Source organism: Chiloscyllium punctatum, chromosome 8 (genome assembly GCF_047496795.1).
Source record: "Chiloscyllium punctatum isolate Juve2018m chromosome 8, sChiPun1.3, whole genome shotgun sequence".
In the NCBI taxonomy this organism is placed as follows: Eukaryota; Metazoa; Chordata; class Chondrichthyes; order Orectolobiformes; family Hemiscylliidae; genus Chiloscyllium; species Chiloscyllium punctatum.
The window spans coordinates 9763572-9777287 of record NC_092746.1 but is presented as its reverse complement, the minus strand read 5'-3'; the positions used below and the strand labels follow the sequence as shown (position 1 = coordinate 9777287).

The 13716-nt window shown below is 39.5% G+C and overlaps 1 protein-coding gene across 2 annotated transcripts in view; it reads left to right on the top strand.

The window, feature by feature from the left end:
- The window catches only part of ice1 (KIAA0947-like (H. sapiens)), a 76769-nt gene that overhangs the window by 45743 nt on the left and 17310 nt on the right, over positions 1-13716 (top strand). For both annotated transcript variants that reach the window (XM_072575153.1, XM_072575154.1), the window contains 4 exons: positions 5620-5788; positions 7813-7973; positions 10045-10235; positions 11501-11607. In XM_072575153.1, the coding sequence (XP_072431254.1) occupies positions 5620-5788; positions 7813-7973; positions 10045-10235; positions 11501-11607 (628 nt within the window). The remainder of the gene's footprint in view (positions 1-5619; positions 5789-7812; positions 7974-10044; positions 10236-11500; positions 11608-13716) is intronic.

Genomic DNA, 13716 nt, shown 5'->3' with positions numbered 1-13716 from the left:
GACTGTCAACTCTCTGAGAGAAATAATGTTTCCTCATCTCTTTTCTTGAAATAAGGGGCACCCCCTTATTATTTAAACAATGACCCCTAGTTTCAGATTCTCTCAAATGAGGAAACATACTTTCAACATCCACCCAGTCAGGTCTCCTTAGGATCTTATGTTTAAATTTGAAGAGCCTTCTAAACTCCAGCAGATACAGGGCTAGCCTGTCTTGCCTTTCCTGAGAAGGCAGTGTTAGTCAAGCAAACCTTCTCTGAACTGTTTACAATGCATTAACATCTTTCCTATGTACGATGACCTGTACTGTACTTCAGATGCAGTCTCACAACAGAAGCACTGCATTCCTACTTTTGCATTCGGTTCTTCTCCTAGTAAAGCATCATATTCTATTAGCTTTCCTGATTACCTGCATGCTAACCCCCTGAGATTTGTGCATTGGGACGCCCAAATCTCATTGTATCTCAGAACCCTGCAACTTGTTACCATTTAAATAAAATGGTCCTTTTTATTCTTTCTGCCAAAATGGACAAGTTCACAGTTCTCCATATTGAATTCCATTTGCCAGATCTCTGCCCACTCACTTAAACATAATTGTGCTTTGACCAAACCATGTTGACTCTGCCTGATTACCGTGAGTTTATCCAAGTGCCCTGTTAGTTGGTCTTTAGTAAAAGTTTCGAACTAATACATTATGTTAATTGGCCTGTAGTTTCCTGCTTTCTGCATCCCTCTGTCTTTGAGTAAAGGAGTTAATATTAGCTATTTCCTTCCTAAAGGATCTTCCCTGAATTTAATGAGTATAGGAAAATTAAAGCTAACACATCAACTATTTCACTAGCTACTTCTTTTAAGATTCTAAGATGAAATCCATCAGGGACGAAGCACTTGTCCATTCGTAGTTCTGACGATTTAGTCAGTGCTACTTACTTGATATTTCGAATTTTATTGAATTCTTCCCTCCCTTACCTTTCTCATTTACAGCTATTTCCAGAAGTTGATTGCTTCCACTCTAGTAAAGTTTGACTTAAGCTACCTATTCAGTTTGTCTGCCATCTCTTTATCTTCTATTACGAATTCTCACACTCTTTCTAGAGGACCAATACTTACTTGAACAACTGTTTTCATTTATTGAATATCTGAAGAAATTGTATTTTTTGGCCAACCTTCAAACTTTAGGTTTTTTTTCCTCCTTATTAATTTTCCACCAATTTCTTTTTATAATACTGTTTAATCTTTAGACCTTATGCATATCTTTGCATAGTTGTTGTCTTTGAGTCTGATATTATCCTTTTTTTTAGTTAACCACGGATGGTGTGCCTATCTCTTAGAGTTTTTTCTGCTTGTTAGAATGAATCTGTTCTGTGTTTTTTGAAATATCCTTCGAAAAGTGTGCCATTGTATCTCTATTGATTTATCCCTTAATTGAAATTGCCAGTTACTTTCCTTAGCTCTGAATAGGAGATGCCGGTGTTGGACTGGGGTGTACAAAGTTAAAAATCGCACAACCAGGTTATAGTCCAACAGGTTTATTTGAAAACACTAGCTTTCGCAGCACTGATAATTGTCTTTATTTAAATTCAAAATAGTAATCTTGGACCTACATTTCTTTTCCTTAAACTGTATGTAAAGTTCAGTCGTATTATGGTCATTGCTAAACGAGCATTTTCATTGAGGTCAATAATAAATCCTTATCTCATTGATCAAAGCCAGCCTGCTCTCTGGTTAGCACCATAACATGCTGATCTAAGAAATAGTCCCAAAAACATTCAGTGCATTCCTCCTCCTCCTCTTCCCATCTGGTTTTCCAATCTATGTGAATGTACCCTTTTGACCAGTTCCTATGATTGCTCCTTGATAACCTGGACTACCATATAATTACTGTTAAAAAGCCTATACACAACTCTCCCAACTGTCTGCTTGCCTTATCATTCCTCATCTCTACCTAGACTGCTTCTATATCCTGGTTTCCTAAATTAAGATAATTTCTTTCTTTTCTATCTGCTAATGTCATCTTTCATGAATAAAACTACTCCTCCACGTTTTCCTAGATAACAGTCTTTCCTAAATGTCTCGTACCATTCAATATTCGGGTCCCAATCTAGGTCATTTATGGCCACTAGATCAAACTTAGTTATCTAAATTTCTTTCTGCTAGTTCATCTGTTTTGTTTCAAGTGCTGCATAGATTCAAGTATAATGCTGTAAGTTTGATTGTTTTATTATTGTCGTGATCACTAACCATATCTGTTGATAAGCTTTTAGATCTGCATTCTCTGTACTTACCTGTCATTGTCTGGTTATCATTTCCCACATTAATTCTTTCCTCTGTTGCATTTTCCCACTCTTTAATGGACCAGAACATCCCACATTTGGGCATTTGACCCCATTTTCTAGTTTAAAACCCACTCTAGTTCCCTAGTTACACAGCTCGCAAATATACCAGTCCCCCAGTCCCAGTATAGTTCAGATGTGCTCTGCCCATAGGTACAGATCCCACTTTTCCCAATGTTGGTGTCGTCAGTGCACCACAAACTGGAAGCCACTTCTCTCCCCACCACCTCCCCCGCTCCTCTTTCCCCCCCCCCCCAACAACCTGTCTCACTTGCAGTCATATCCTCCTGTGCCTAACCACTGACTGTATCAGACTACTATGTCCTGTGAGGTGTGACTGCCTCGTGGTACAAAAAATCCAGGTAACCTTCACCCTCCTTTAGGCATCCCCAGTGTCTGTAGTTCAGCCTCCAGCTCTCAATCTCGAAACTGATGCTGCTCAAACTTGGCTAATCACTGAAGTCAACAAATAGACTTCATGGAACCTTACCACAATGGCAAGAAACATGATATTGTGAAGGAAGGGAGTGTGTACTTAGAAGGTTAGCAGCATTCCTGCTGAGGTGAGTCTTCTAATAACTGAATTGCATGGCGACAGGGTGCAAAAGATGCATGTGGTTGAAAATACACTGTCTTTTTTTTAGTGTTTTGGATTATCCTGTCAGTACCCTCTTCACTTGCAGCAACGTCTCCATGATTTGGAGGGGTCTGGATGATTGGGATTGGTATACTAGTAGTGGCTTGAAAGTTGGAATCCTGAAGGCTGTTAAGAATGGCATCTTTTGCTCCTGATAACTGCCATAAAAATCACTCTGTGATGCACAATGAAATGTTATTAGAAACTGTGCCTGGGAGCAACCATGAGAGTAAAAGGGCATTCATTGTGGAATGTAAGTGAAGGCAGCAAGTACAATCCTTTCTTTAGGAATTTCACAACCCAGGTTTTCATTTCATCACGTGGAGATAAACACTGCTGTTCCCAGTACATGATTAACACACTGTATGCTTTCCAGGATATTTTTTTTCGTACAGATATTGTTAATCTGGCCATCAATTTTCTTTTGTAGGAAACTATCATTACAATTTTAAATACTAATATCATTTTAACTCCATGTGGCACATAAACTTCTTGTACTTTCAATGGAGGCAACCCTAATGGATTAGATGTTAGATTCCATCTACCAGGATAATTATCCAGCAACTGAGTAATAGTACGGAGGAGCAACCAGTTAAATGAAAGAAGATAAACCAGTCTGAGTCAGAATCTGAATCTAGGCAAGTTTCTGTGTTTAAAACGTATGGCTTGCAGTTTTAATGGTTGCTAAATACACCTTTTTGGTCCTTGTATGAGCCTGTTTGAATTTCAAAGGGCCAGACAGTAATAATTTCACAAGGAATTACTGCTCCTTGGTTTTTTTTTCTGCTCCATTTTGAGAAATTGAAAGGAAATCAATCACGTCAATCAAGGTGAGTAATAGAATAAAGTGAATTATTTTGCAACTGTAAGGAAGCTGCAGAAAGACGTAGTCCCTGTAAATATATTTCTACCAAAATATGGGGTGGCATGGTGGCTCAGTGGTTAGCACTGCTGCCTCACAGCACCAGAGTCCCAGGTTCAATTCCAGCCTCTGGTGACTGTCTGGAGTTTGCACGTTCTCCCCATGTCTGCATGGGTTTCATCTGGGTGCTCCAGTTTCCTCCCACAGTCCAAAGATGTGCAGTTCAGGTGAATTGGCCATGCTAAATTGTCCATAGTGTTAGGTGCATTAGTCAGAGGGAAATTTGTCTAGGTAGGTTACCCTTCGGATGGTTGGTGTGGACTGGTTGGGCTGAAGGGCCTGTTTCCACACTATATGGAATCCAATCAAAAAATATATTGTGAATGGAGACTATGTCTAAAATATCAGAAAATGTTAACGTTCAGACCTTAATCTGTACTGGGTTAGTTGACCTCAGTTGGACTTGATGACAGGGATCCTACAGATGCCTCACTGCTCTAAATTTTCAATCTTGATTGCTTTTCAGCAAGTCCTGTTTTGAATCTGTATGGATTCTGTGTTGTGGTTGAGAAATCTTTTCCTCAAATGAGTGTTCTGATTGGGAAAGAGTCCAAAGGCAACACCTTTCCAACATTCTGCTGAAACCTCAGCCTCAGACAGAAAAATACTGGGTGACTTTAATAAAGATTAAAATGGTGTTGACAGGTTAACATAATTATTCAGCAAATATTGTTCAACCATTCTCTGTTCATATAATTGAAGTAATTGAACCACTGTTTGAACTCCTGGAACATTGCGCACAGGCGACCAAGACCAAGTGCATAATTGGAGGAGAACTGGATGGAGGAGTAACTGGACAAGGAAAGGTGCATAGCAAGCAATGTACATGGGAGAAGATGAACAGTGGACAAGAGGAGGAATGTGGAAGGTGACAAGAGGAGAGTGAAAGAGATGGTGATTGGGTGGAGGAGCAGAATGAACTGAGCTCAGGAGAAGAGGAGGAAGCAGGGAAAGGAAATGGGGAGGGTAACTAAATGTTGGAGGGAGCTCACCTTCCTGATGACCAAACTGATTTTCCAATTGGGCAGTTTGAAATGAAAAGTATTATCATCCGTTTGTAGAGGTGGGGGGAGACATGTCCAAGTCCAATTTTGTTCTTGTTAAACAGTTTATATCCCAATTTTCTTTAAGGTGCCAGAGCTGCTACCAAGCCTGAATTTTTTTTATATATGCACAAGATCAACAGATGCGCTGAGAAGGGATATTTTCTAATGGTTATATCAACATTTTCTTCCATGTTGTGGGAAAGTAGCAGTTGATAGACATATTTGTAATGTGGATGGAGGCAGTTTGAATTTTGTTCTTCAGTAGTGGTAGGGATTCCAGTTGCCCTTTGTGGAGACAACTAAGGCCAGCTTTTCACTTTCGGTGGTAAAGGTACTGTGATGGGGTCATACCTGCTTATTCTTTTAATTGCTGGACCAGATTGCATGGTTTTGATTCTGATCAAGGAAGTGTTATCTCTTAGCTGCTTGGGTGTAAGTGCACAACCATTGTGGCTGCATAAAACTGTTTAATGGGGTCATACGTGTAATCTGCCTGTGCACATCAATGGAAGATAAAAGACCATGTTAATTAAAAGGCAATTCGGGGAAGAGGGGGCTGTCGTGAAGTATTTATAATGATATTAACCAATTAGGACAAATGACTTATTTCTATGGTACGGGTTCTTTGAAATGTAGTTTATTGGTGATTGTTGATGCAGTAATCTCTTCACTTGTTGACAATAGGAATTAACAGAAGCTTTAATGATGGCTATTCTCAAGAAACTGAAGGTTGAGCAAATGACCCTGGATGGTAACTGTCTTCAGGCACTTTCTCGAGTTTATGTTGCAATCTGCCGACAACAAGGAGATCTCGAAAGAGCTCGTATCCTCTCCTATAATATCTTAAAAGAAGGTAAGTTTGAGTCTAAATTACATAAACCAATAGAATGTGTTGTTCTGGATCTCCTAGTGAAATTGTAGTTCCTGATATTAAACCGATAGCCTTCACTGAGTAAAATCTTCACTTAATAAGTGCATTTTCATTTTCCTCCTTGAGATGCAGGCATTGCTGACAAGCCTGGCATTTATCACCCTTTCCAGGATTTTAACCCAACGACAGTTTAGAGAATGGCAATATAGTCCCATGGCATTTTGCTGAGTGAATTGGAGGGGATGTCAGTGGTAGTGTTTCCAAGCACTTTGGTTTTTGAGGCAGTAGTTGTTGCAGGTCCTATAGGTAACGTCGACATTGGTAGGCAAACGATTGGTTTCACAACTGAAGATTTTATGGTCTGACTGAAGTTCTGCTGTCTCAATTAGTTTTTTTTAAACTGATTTGTAGCACAGAGAATTGGAAGGTCTTCTTTATAAAAACCCAAAGAACTGCAGATAGTTTAAATCCAATACAAAAACAGGAATTGCTGGAAAAGCTCAGCAGTTTTGGCAGTATCTGCAAGGAAAAATCAGAGTTAATGTTTCTGATCCAGTGACCCTTCCTCAGACTGAGAAACTTACCTTTCCCCGTCCATTCTGAGCAAGGGTCACTGGACCTGAAACATTAGCTTTGATTTTCCTTCACAAATGCTGCCAGACCTGCTGAGCTTTTCCAGCAGCTTCTGTTTTTGCTCAAGGTCTTCGTCTTGTCTGGTTGCTAGTTAGCTGACTTCTGTCACTCGGTGAGACACTGTCGTATTGCAATGTACACTTGGGTCACTAGTTCTTCAACTGTGACCTGGACAGTATGCTCATGCTGGAATGCAGGCTTATGGGCAGCACAGTAACTCTCTGGTTAGCACTGCTGCCTCAAAGGAACAGGGTCCAAGGTTCGGGTGACTGACTGTGTGGAATTTGTACATTCTCCCCGTGTCTGCATGGGTTTCATCCGGGTGCTCCAGTTTCCTCCCACATTCCAAAGATGTGCAGGTCATGTGAATTGGCCATGACAAATTGACCATTGTGCTAGGTGCATTAGTCAGAGGGAAATGGGTCTGGGTGGGTTACTCTTTGGAGGGTCGATCTGGACTTGTTTGGCCAAAGGGTCTGTTTCTGCACTGTAGGGAATCTAATCTAATCTACACATTCAGTCCCACTAGCATCACCCCAGTAAAGTTGAACCTGACTTTTTAGTCCCTGTCCTTGTGTATTCTTCAAAATGCAAAATCTGCCTGCAGATTGGGACAAAATCTGCATGACTTTGCTTATTGTTGAGAAGGGCTTTGAAGTCTTCTCTGGATGCATAAATCTAAAATTCCATGGATCCCTCTCTAATATCCATTAATTTCCATATACCATTTTTGGCTGTATCAGCACACGTTTTTCCAAAAACGAATGTTGGAAGTACACATGAAACGTTGGCTTGGTAACTTGGGGTTCTGACTCATAGTCATGACATCAGACAGGAGAACATACCTTATTGTATGCTGACAAGGCAGCGCATTTTAGAGATCAAGAGACTAGCAGACCATCATTGAAGTCAAAATACAACATTGCAACCACATTGATGTGAGGTGAAATTCATGAACACTAAATATCTTTCCCTGTAACAAATGCAAGCAATCTCCAAATGTAGATGAGTAACTCTAAACCGAAGCAGAATGTTTGTATGATCAAAGATTGAAATTTTGACGTTTTCTTTTTAACCAGGTGCCTCAGTCTTTCTTATTTGAGACTACAGTACATTTCAAATAGTATCAAAAATAATTCACAAGAAATAATTCATGTTTTTAAATTCAACTTTGTGAAGTGTGAAAATGGTGTCCAAAATAGTGCCTCTTCAGATATTACACTGAATTTTGCAGTATGTAATTCTGTTTTGTTTCATTCCAGCTGAAAATATTCTTTTTCTTTGCAATTCTGCATTTCACATGTGGATAGGTCAAATATTTATATTGCAGCATGTACCAGATTTTCTATTTGATAAAGTTATTTTTTTTCCAGATTTTCCAGATTCAAGCAAATTGTTGCTGCTCATTCTGAGTGTTTGGCAGAACATATTTTCTACGCAAGGACCAGTCAATAAAGCTATGCAAGCTGTTGCCAAGCAACGTGCCAAAGGAGATGTTCTGAATTGTTTGAGTGCGTACCTCAATTGGGAAAAGGTACAGTTACTTTGACATTTTGTCACAGTCTAAATGGGATAGGTGGAGGGGACAGTGTAGGAGTGAATGGTTTTATAGACACACTTTTGTCAGGCATTGAGGTCAATCAGACTAAGTGCTTATAAATTTCTGAAATCAGTGAGAAGATTCCATCATATGATACTTGCCATTTTCCCTGACACATTACAAAAAAAATCATTTCTGTAACATATTGAGGCATATTCTCATCTGCCTGTTTCTTTTCATTTTTCAGTGTCCTTCTGAAGTCTGTTTACTGCATCTTTATTTATGAATTTGACATCTGTTAATTTTGAAAATATGCTGTGTAGGTCATTATATCAATAAGAGCTGTAATCTTGCTTTTCTAACTGATAGTTTACTGTGTCTTCATTTGTTGCCTGTTAAAAATTTCCTCCATATTGATGTTTAAGCAAATTGGTTCACAGTTGACAGGTACACATAATCTCCTATTTTTGAAGAGGGATGTAACATTTGGAATCCATTAGCTCTCCAGCACCAGTTCTATATGTCCACCTGTGTGTCCTTGAGTATGGACCTGTCAAGCAGGGAAGAAGTAGTTGAGTGAGGGAACCATGGTTTACTAAAGAAGTTGAAACTCTTGTCAAGAGGAAGATGGAGGCTTATGTAAAGATGAGACGTGAAGGCTCAGTTCGGGCACATGAGAATTACAAGTTAATCAGGAAAGGCCAAAAGAGGGAGCTAAGGAGAGTCAAGTGGGACATGAAAAGTCTTTGGCAGGTAGGATCAAGGAAAACCCTAAAGCTTTCTGTAGGTATGTCAGGAATAAAAGAATGACTAGAGTAAGATTAGAGCCAGTCAAGGACAGTAGTGGGAAGTTGTGTGTGGAGCCTGAAGAGAATAGGATAGGCACTAAATGAACATTTTCTGTCAGTATTCCCACAGGAAAAAGGCAGTGGTTAAGGAGAATACTGAGATACAGGCTATTTGACTAGAGGTTCATGAGGAGGAGGTATTAGCAATTCTGCAAAGTGTAAAAATGAGATAAGTCCCCTGGGCCGGATGGGATTTATCCTAGGGTTCTCTGAGAAGTCAGGGAGGAGATTGCCAAGCCTTTGGCTTTGGTCTTAATGTCGTCATTGTCTACAGGAATAGTGCCAGAAGACTGGAGGGTAGCAAATGTTATCCCCTTTGAATGAATGTGTGCTTCAACGAATGAATGAACACAGTTTGATTCATTGAACGAATGAGTGAAGATTGAGTCAGTGAATTAATGAATGAAGTTTGAATCATTGAATGAATGCATGAAGTTTGTTCCGTTTAATGAATAAACGAAGTTTGGTTTGTTGAATTACTGAGTGACGTTTGAGTCAAGAGTAGCAAGGGCATGGAATGCCCTGCCTGCAACAATAGTGGACTCACGAACATTAAGAGGATTTAAATGATCATTGGATAGACATATGGATGAAAATGGAATCGTGTAGGTTAGCTGGGCTTCAGATTGGTTTCCTAGGTTGGCACAATCTCGAGGACCAAAGGGCCTGTACTGCGCTGTAATGTTCTATGTTGTATATCTAAGGAGATTTTGACTATGCTGCCACAAATGGGTTGCATCCCATCTGGTTCAGGTGATTTTTTTTTCCCTTTTGAAGACAACCAATCTCTGAAGTGCCTTATTTTTATCCAATGCAAAATGACTACCGCCTCCTCCTTTATTCCCAACAGTATTGTCTAGTGAATGTAGACTTCTTTACTCTTTCTCCAGAATTAAAGCCAGCACTGCTTCTCTCCTTGCTGAGGTCGAAATGCATAAATGAAGAAAGCTTCTAGTACATATTAGATGAGTTCCTCCTCCTTTCCCTTCACAAAATTACAATCTCATTTTTATAATTAAAGCGGAGGGAAACCACAAATGATCTTTTCAGTGTTCTCGCAGCAGAAAGTGAAAAATTTTACCTCACCTGTTTATTAGAATTCAGTTGCCAGATGAAATCACACTGATCTGTCCACTTTCTTTGGAGATCGTTGAAGAAGCTGCATCTTCAACAAGCAGAGAGATTTAATTCACATATGTACTTATTTAATTTTTCAGAATCCACCCCTAGATATTAGTCCTTTGGTTTCGAGTTTCCTTATTGCCATGCAGCAGAGTCCTAAAGTGGGATTCCAAACAAGTAATGAATACGGCATGGATTTCAACGATGATATGTGGGAGCTGATTTACGCGATAGATTTGCTGTGTTCTCAACAGCCGTGGTCATGGACACACAACAGTTTCATAAGGTAATTCAGAGATATGCTTGATTCTAAAATGACCATTTAAATGATTTGAATGTGTGCATAATTTCATGTCTTTGATGGATCAATTTTTTTTATCTGTTCATGGGATGGGGATTCACAATCTGGGCCAGCATTTATTGCCCACTCGTAATTACCCTGGAAGTAGTAGTGGTAAATCTTGAACTACAGCAATACTTGGAATGTAGGTATTGCCGCAACATTGTTAGGAAGGGAATTCCAGGATTTTTAACCCAGCGATACCAATGGATGATGAAATAACTCCAAGTCAGGGTGCTGGAGAATTAGAGGGGGACTTTTGGGTGATATTCCCATGCATCTGCTGCCCTTGGTCTTCGAGGCAATGAAGATCGTGGTGAGTTAACATATACAGCATGACACTGATTACTATGAAAGGCCAGGTACGGTTTGTTTCATATCTGAGTTTATAACTGAGCTGAACAGTTAGATAATTCAGTTAGATGCTAACATTATCCTCAGCCTCAGGCTTGAGTGGGATTAAAATAAGCTGTGGTTCAAGTTTGATTGCTAGTCAGTGAACATAGAAAGTTTTCAAAGTCGTAACCAGAGACATAACCAGCACGAGCCAGTTTAAACAATAATTCTAATATTTTATTAGCATGTTGAAGGCTATAGTCACATGGCTGCATCAAATTAAGAACCACGTTTTCTGAAATGCACTCAAAATTGCCTTGCTTGTCAAACCAAAATTTTATCGCAGTACAGAATCATCCAAAGGCTATGACGCTTTTAATTGATATTTGAGGCTGATCCCCAATCTCTCAAATGACCATTAGAAAATTAAGAGCAGTTAGTGGGGCGTGCAGCACTGACATTTCCTTTTGCATGCTATAATTAATCTTTCACAGCTGAAAATGTGTTGCTGGAAAAGCGCAGCAGGTCAGGCAGCATCCAAGGAACAGGAGAATCGACGTTTCGGGCATAAGCCCTTCTTCAGGAATTTCTCCTGTTCCTTGGATGCTGCCTGACCTGCTGCGCTTTTCCAGCAACACATTTTCAGCTCTGATCTCCAGCATCTGCAGTCCTCACTTTCTCCTCGATAATTAATCTTTCACTCTACTTCCAATCCAGTGAGATAGCAAATATATCAGAAGTGAAATGCTTTTCTTCGGTAGTATTTCTCAGTAAAGTGCTGTTTTGCTATCATTTTGGTGGATTGTTTATAATGTACATTCTCTTTTTTTTTTGTTTGATTATTGTTGATTTCTCTGCTATTTTTTTTCTTTTAGGACAGAGGTGTGGCCTGTAATGGATAAATGGATGAAACGCAGAAGAGGACAAGCAAATATGCCAAATGTTCCAGATGCTACAGTGGCAGGCGTCATGAGACTTATTGGTAATTAATTTGATTATGGAAAACTATACTTTACTTAGTTGAAGATTCTGTGAATTATGAGCTACAGGTAATGCCACATTGGCAACTTTCTGATTTTATGAAGTAAAAATTATGTAAAATTGAAAGTTTAAGCTTCACTCTTCTTTTGTTATGCAGCATATATCTTGTTTTTGCATCAAATTTATTTTGTGGGGCTGTAGGTTATGGCAATCTTTTTAAATATACTGTAATTTTTTCTTAATTCCCTATTGAGGTTATCAGATTAATTTGGGAATCTTTTTTTAACAAAGAAAAACATCCAACCCATTTTCAAAAGTTGTCATTCACACAAAGGAACTTTTTTTTCTCAAATCCAAAAGGAAAGTAATTTAAATAGTAAAACAAACACGATCTAGAACTGGTTGTCCTGTATGTTTTGCATGGTCATGAAGGAGAAATCTCTTCCAGAATGAGACTCTACCCGAGTGAATATATAATTCATGAAATTTGGATACAGCATGGGAAGTCATGCAGAGGGCAAGGGGTGCTTTTGCTTGTGTTTTTAGCTTGTAAGCATTTTTTAACAGGATAAAATTGAAGACCAGGATTAGGGGCCGAGCACAAAACAGTGTAAATTGTAATTTCATTGGTTGGCAACAGCTACTAATTGTGTCTATATCAACCTCTTGCAGTTGAAGGTAAATAGGGGAAATATTTACAAGCTACAAACGAAAAAGCCAATACAAAATTTAAAAAAAAACAAATCAAGAACCATATAATGGAAATGCCAGGCCCAGGACTCTTCAAGAGTCTGAACTTCAAGCACCGACATATCAGGAAGTGGGAGAGTTATCTGGATGCTGTGTTTCAGAAGGGAGTCACACCCCTTAAATTACCTCAAATTCGGTCAGGGGCCGAAGGGTGTGACTACATATGAGGCAGGTAGATAGTGCTGAAGGAGCCTTAGCCTTTGAGCTTGTCCAACAGGTTTGAGATTGTTGCTCCCTGTGTGTTTGGGAGTGGGGCTATAGGGAGGATGAACAATCTGACCATAGCACCATGGTACAAGGAGCCATTCAAGAGGATGGAGAAAAGAGAAATGTAATTGTAATCAAGGTTAGTATAGTCAGGGGGATAGACAGTTCTCTGTGGCCATAATCAATAGTCCTGCAGGCTGTGTTGCCTGCCTGGGTTCAGGAAATCTCATCTGGGCTGTAGAGGACTTTGGAGTGGTTAGGCCAAGCTACAGTTGTCATGGTCCACGTAGATACCAACAGTAAAAGTGGAAAGAGGCTCTTCTGAGGAAATATGAGCATCTTGGAGCTAAATTAAAAAGCAGAACCGAACAGGTGATAATCTCTGGAGTATTAACTGAGCCAAGAGCAAATTGGCATAGGCCAACAAGATTAAAGAGTCAGTTGCATTATGGAAGTAGTTAAAGGGGGGACGGCTCAGCTGAGCTTTTCCAAGAACTTATCTATCTCGGTCTTAAATACACTCATTGACTTGGCCTCCCACAGTGTTCTGTGACAATGAATTCAACAGGTTAACCACCATCTGAATGAAGAAATTCCTCCTCTTCTCAGTTCCAAAAGGTTATCCCTTCATTCTGAGACTGTTTCCATAACCAGTAATAGGATGGAAAAAACTGAAAAGTTCAGAAATCTAACTTCAGACACAGCAGGTAGGGGATAGCTATAAGAAGGGAGACAGTCAACTCAGAGCTGAGGGTGTTGTACTTAAATGCGTAGAGCAAACAAAACAAGATAAATGAGGTTGTAGCGCAGGTTGAAATTGGCAGGTACAATATTGTGGGTATCACAGAGTCGTGGTTGTAATGGAATCAGGGCAAAGAACTAAATATCCAAGGATAAACATTCTTTCGAAAGGGAGGCAGATGGACAGAGGGGGCAGTTAGTAAGAAAAATAAAATTAAGTCAATAGCAAGAAGTGATATAGAGTTAGAAGGCATAGAATCTGTGAGTAGAGTTGAGGAACCATAAAGGAGAAAACAGTCTGATTGGAATTGTGTACAGGCCTCCTAACACCAGTCAGGACATGGGGAAGAAAATAACTCAGGACATAGTACCTCTCTTACATGTCTTTTCTATGGCAATACTCTTGGGGGAT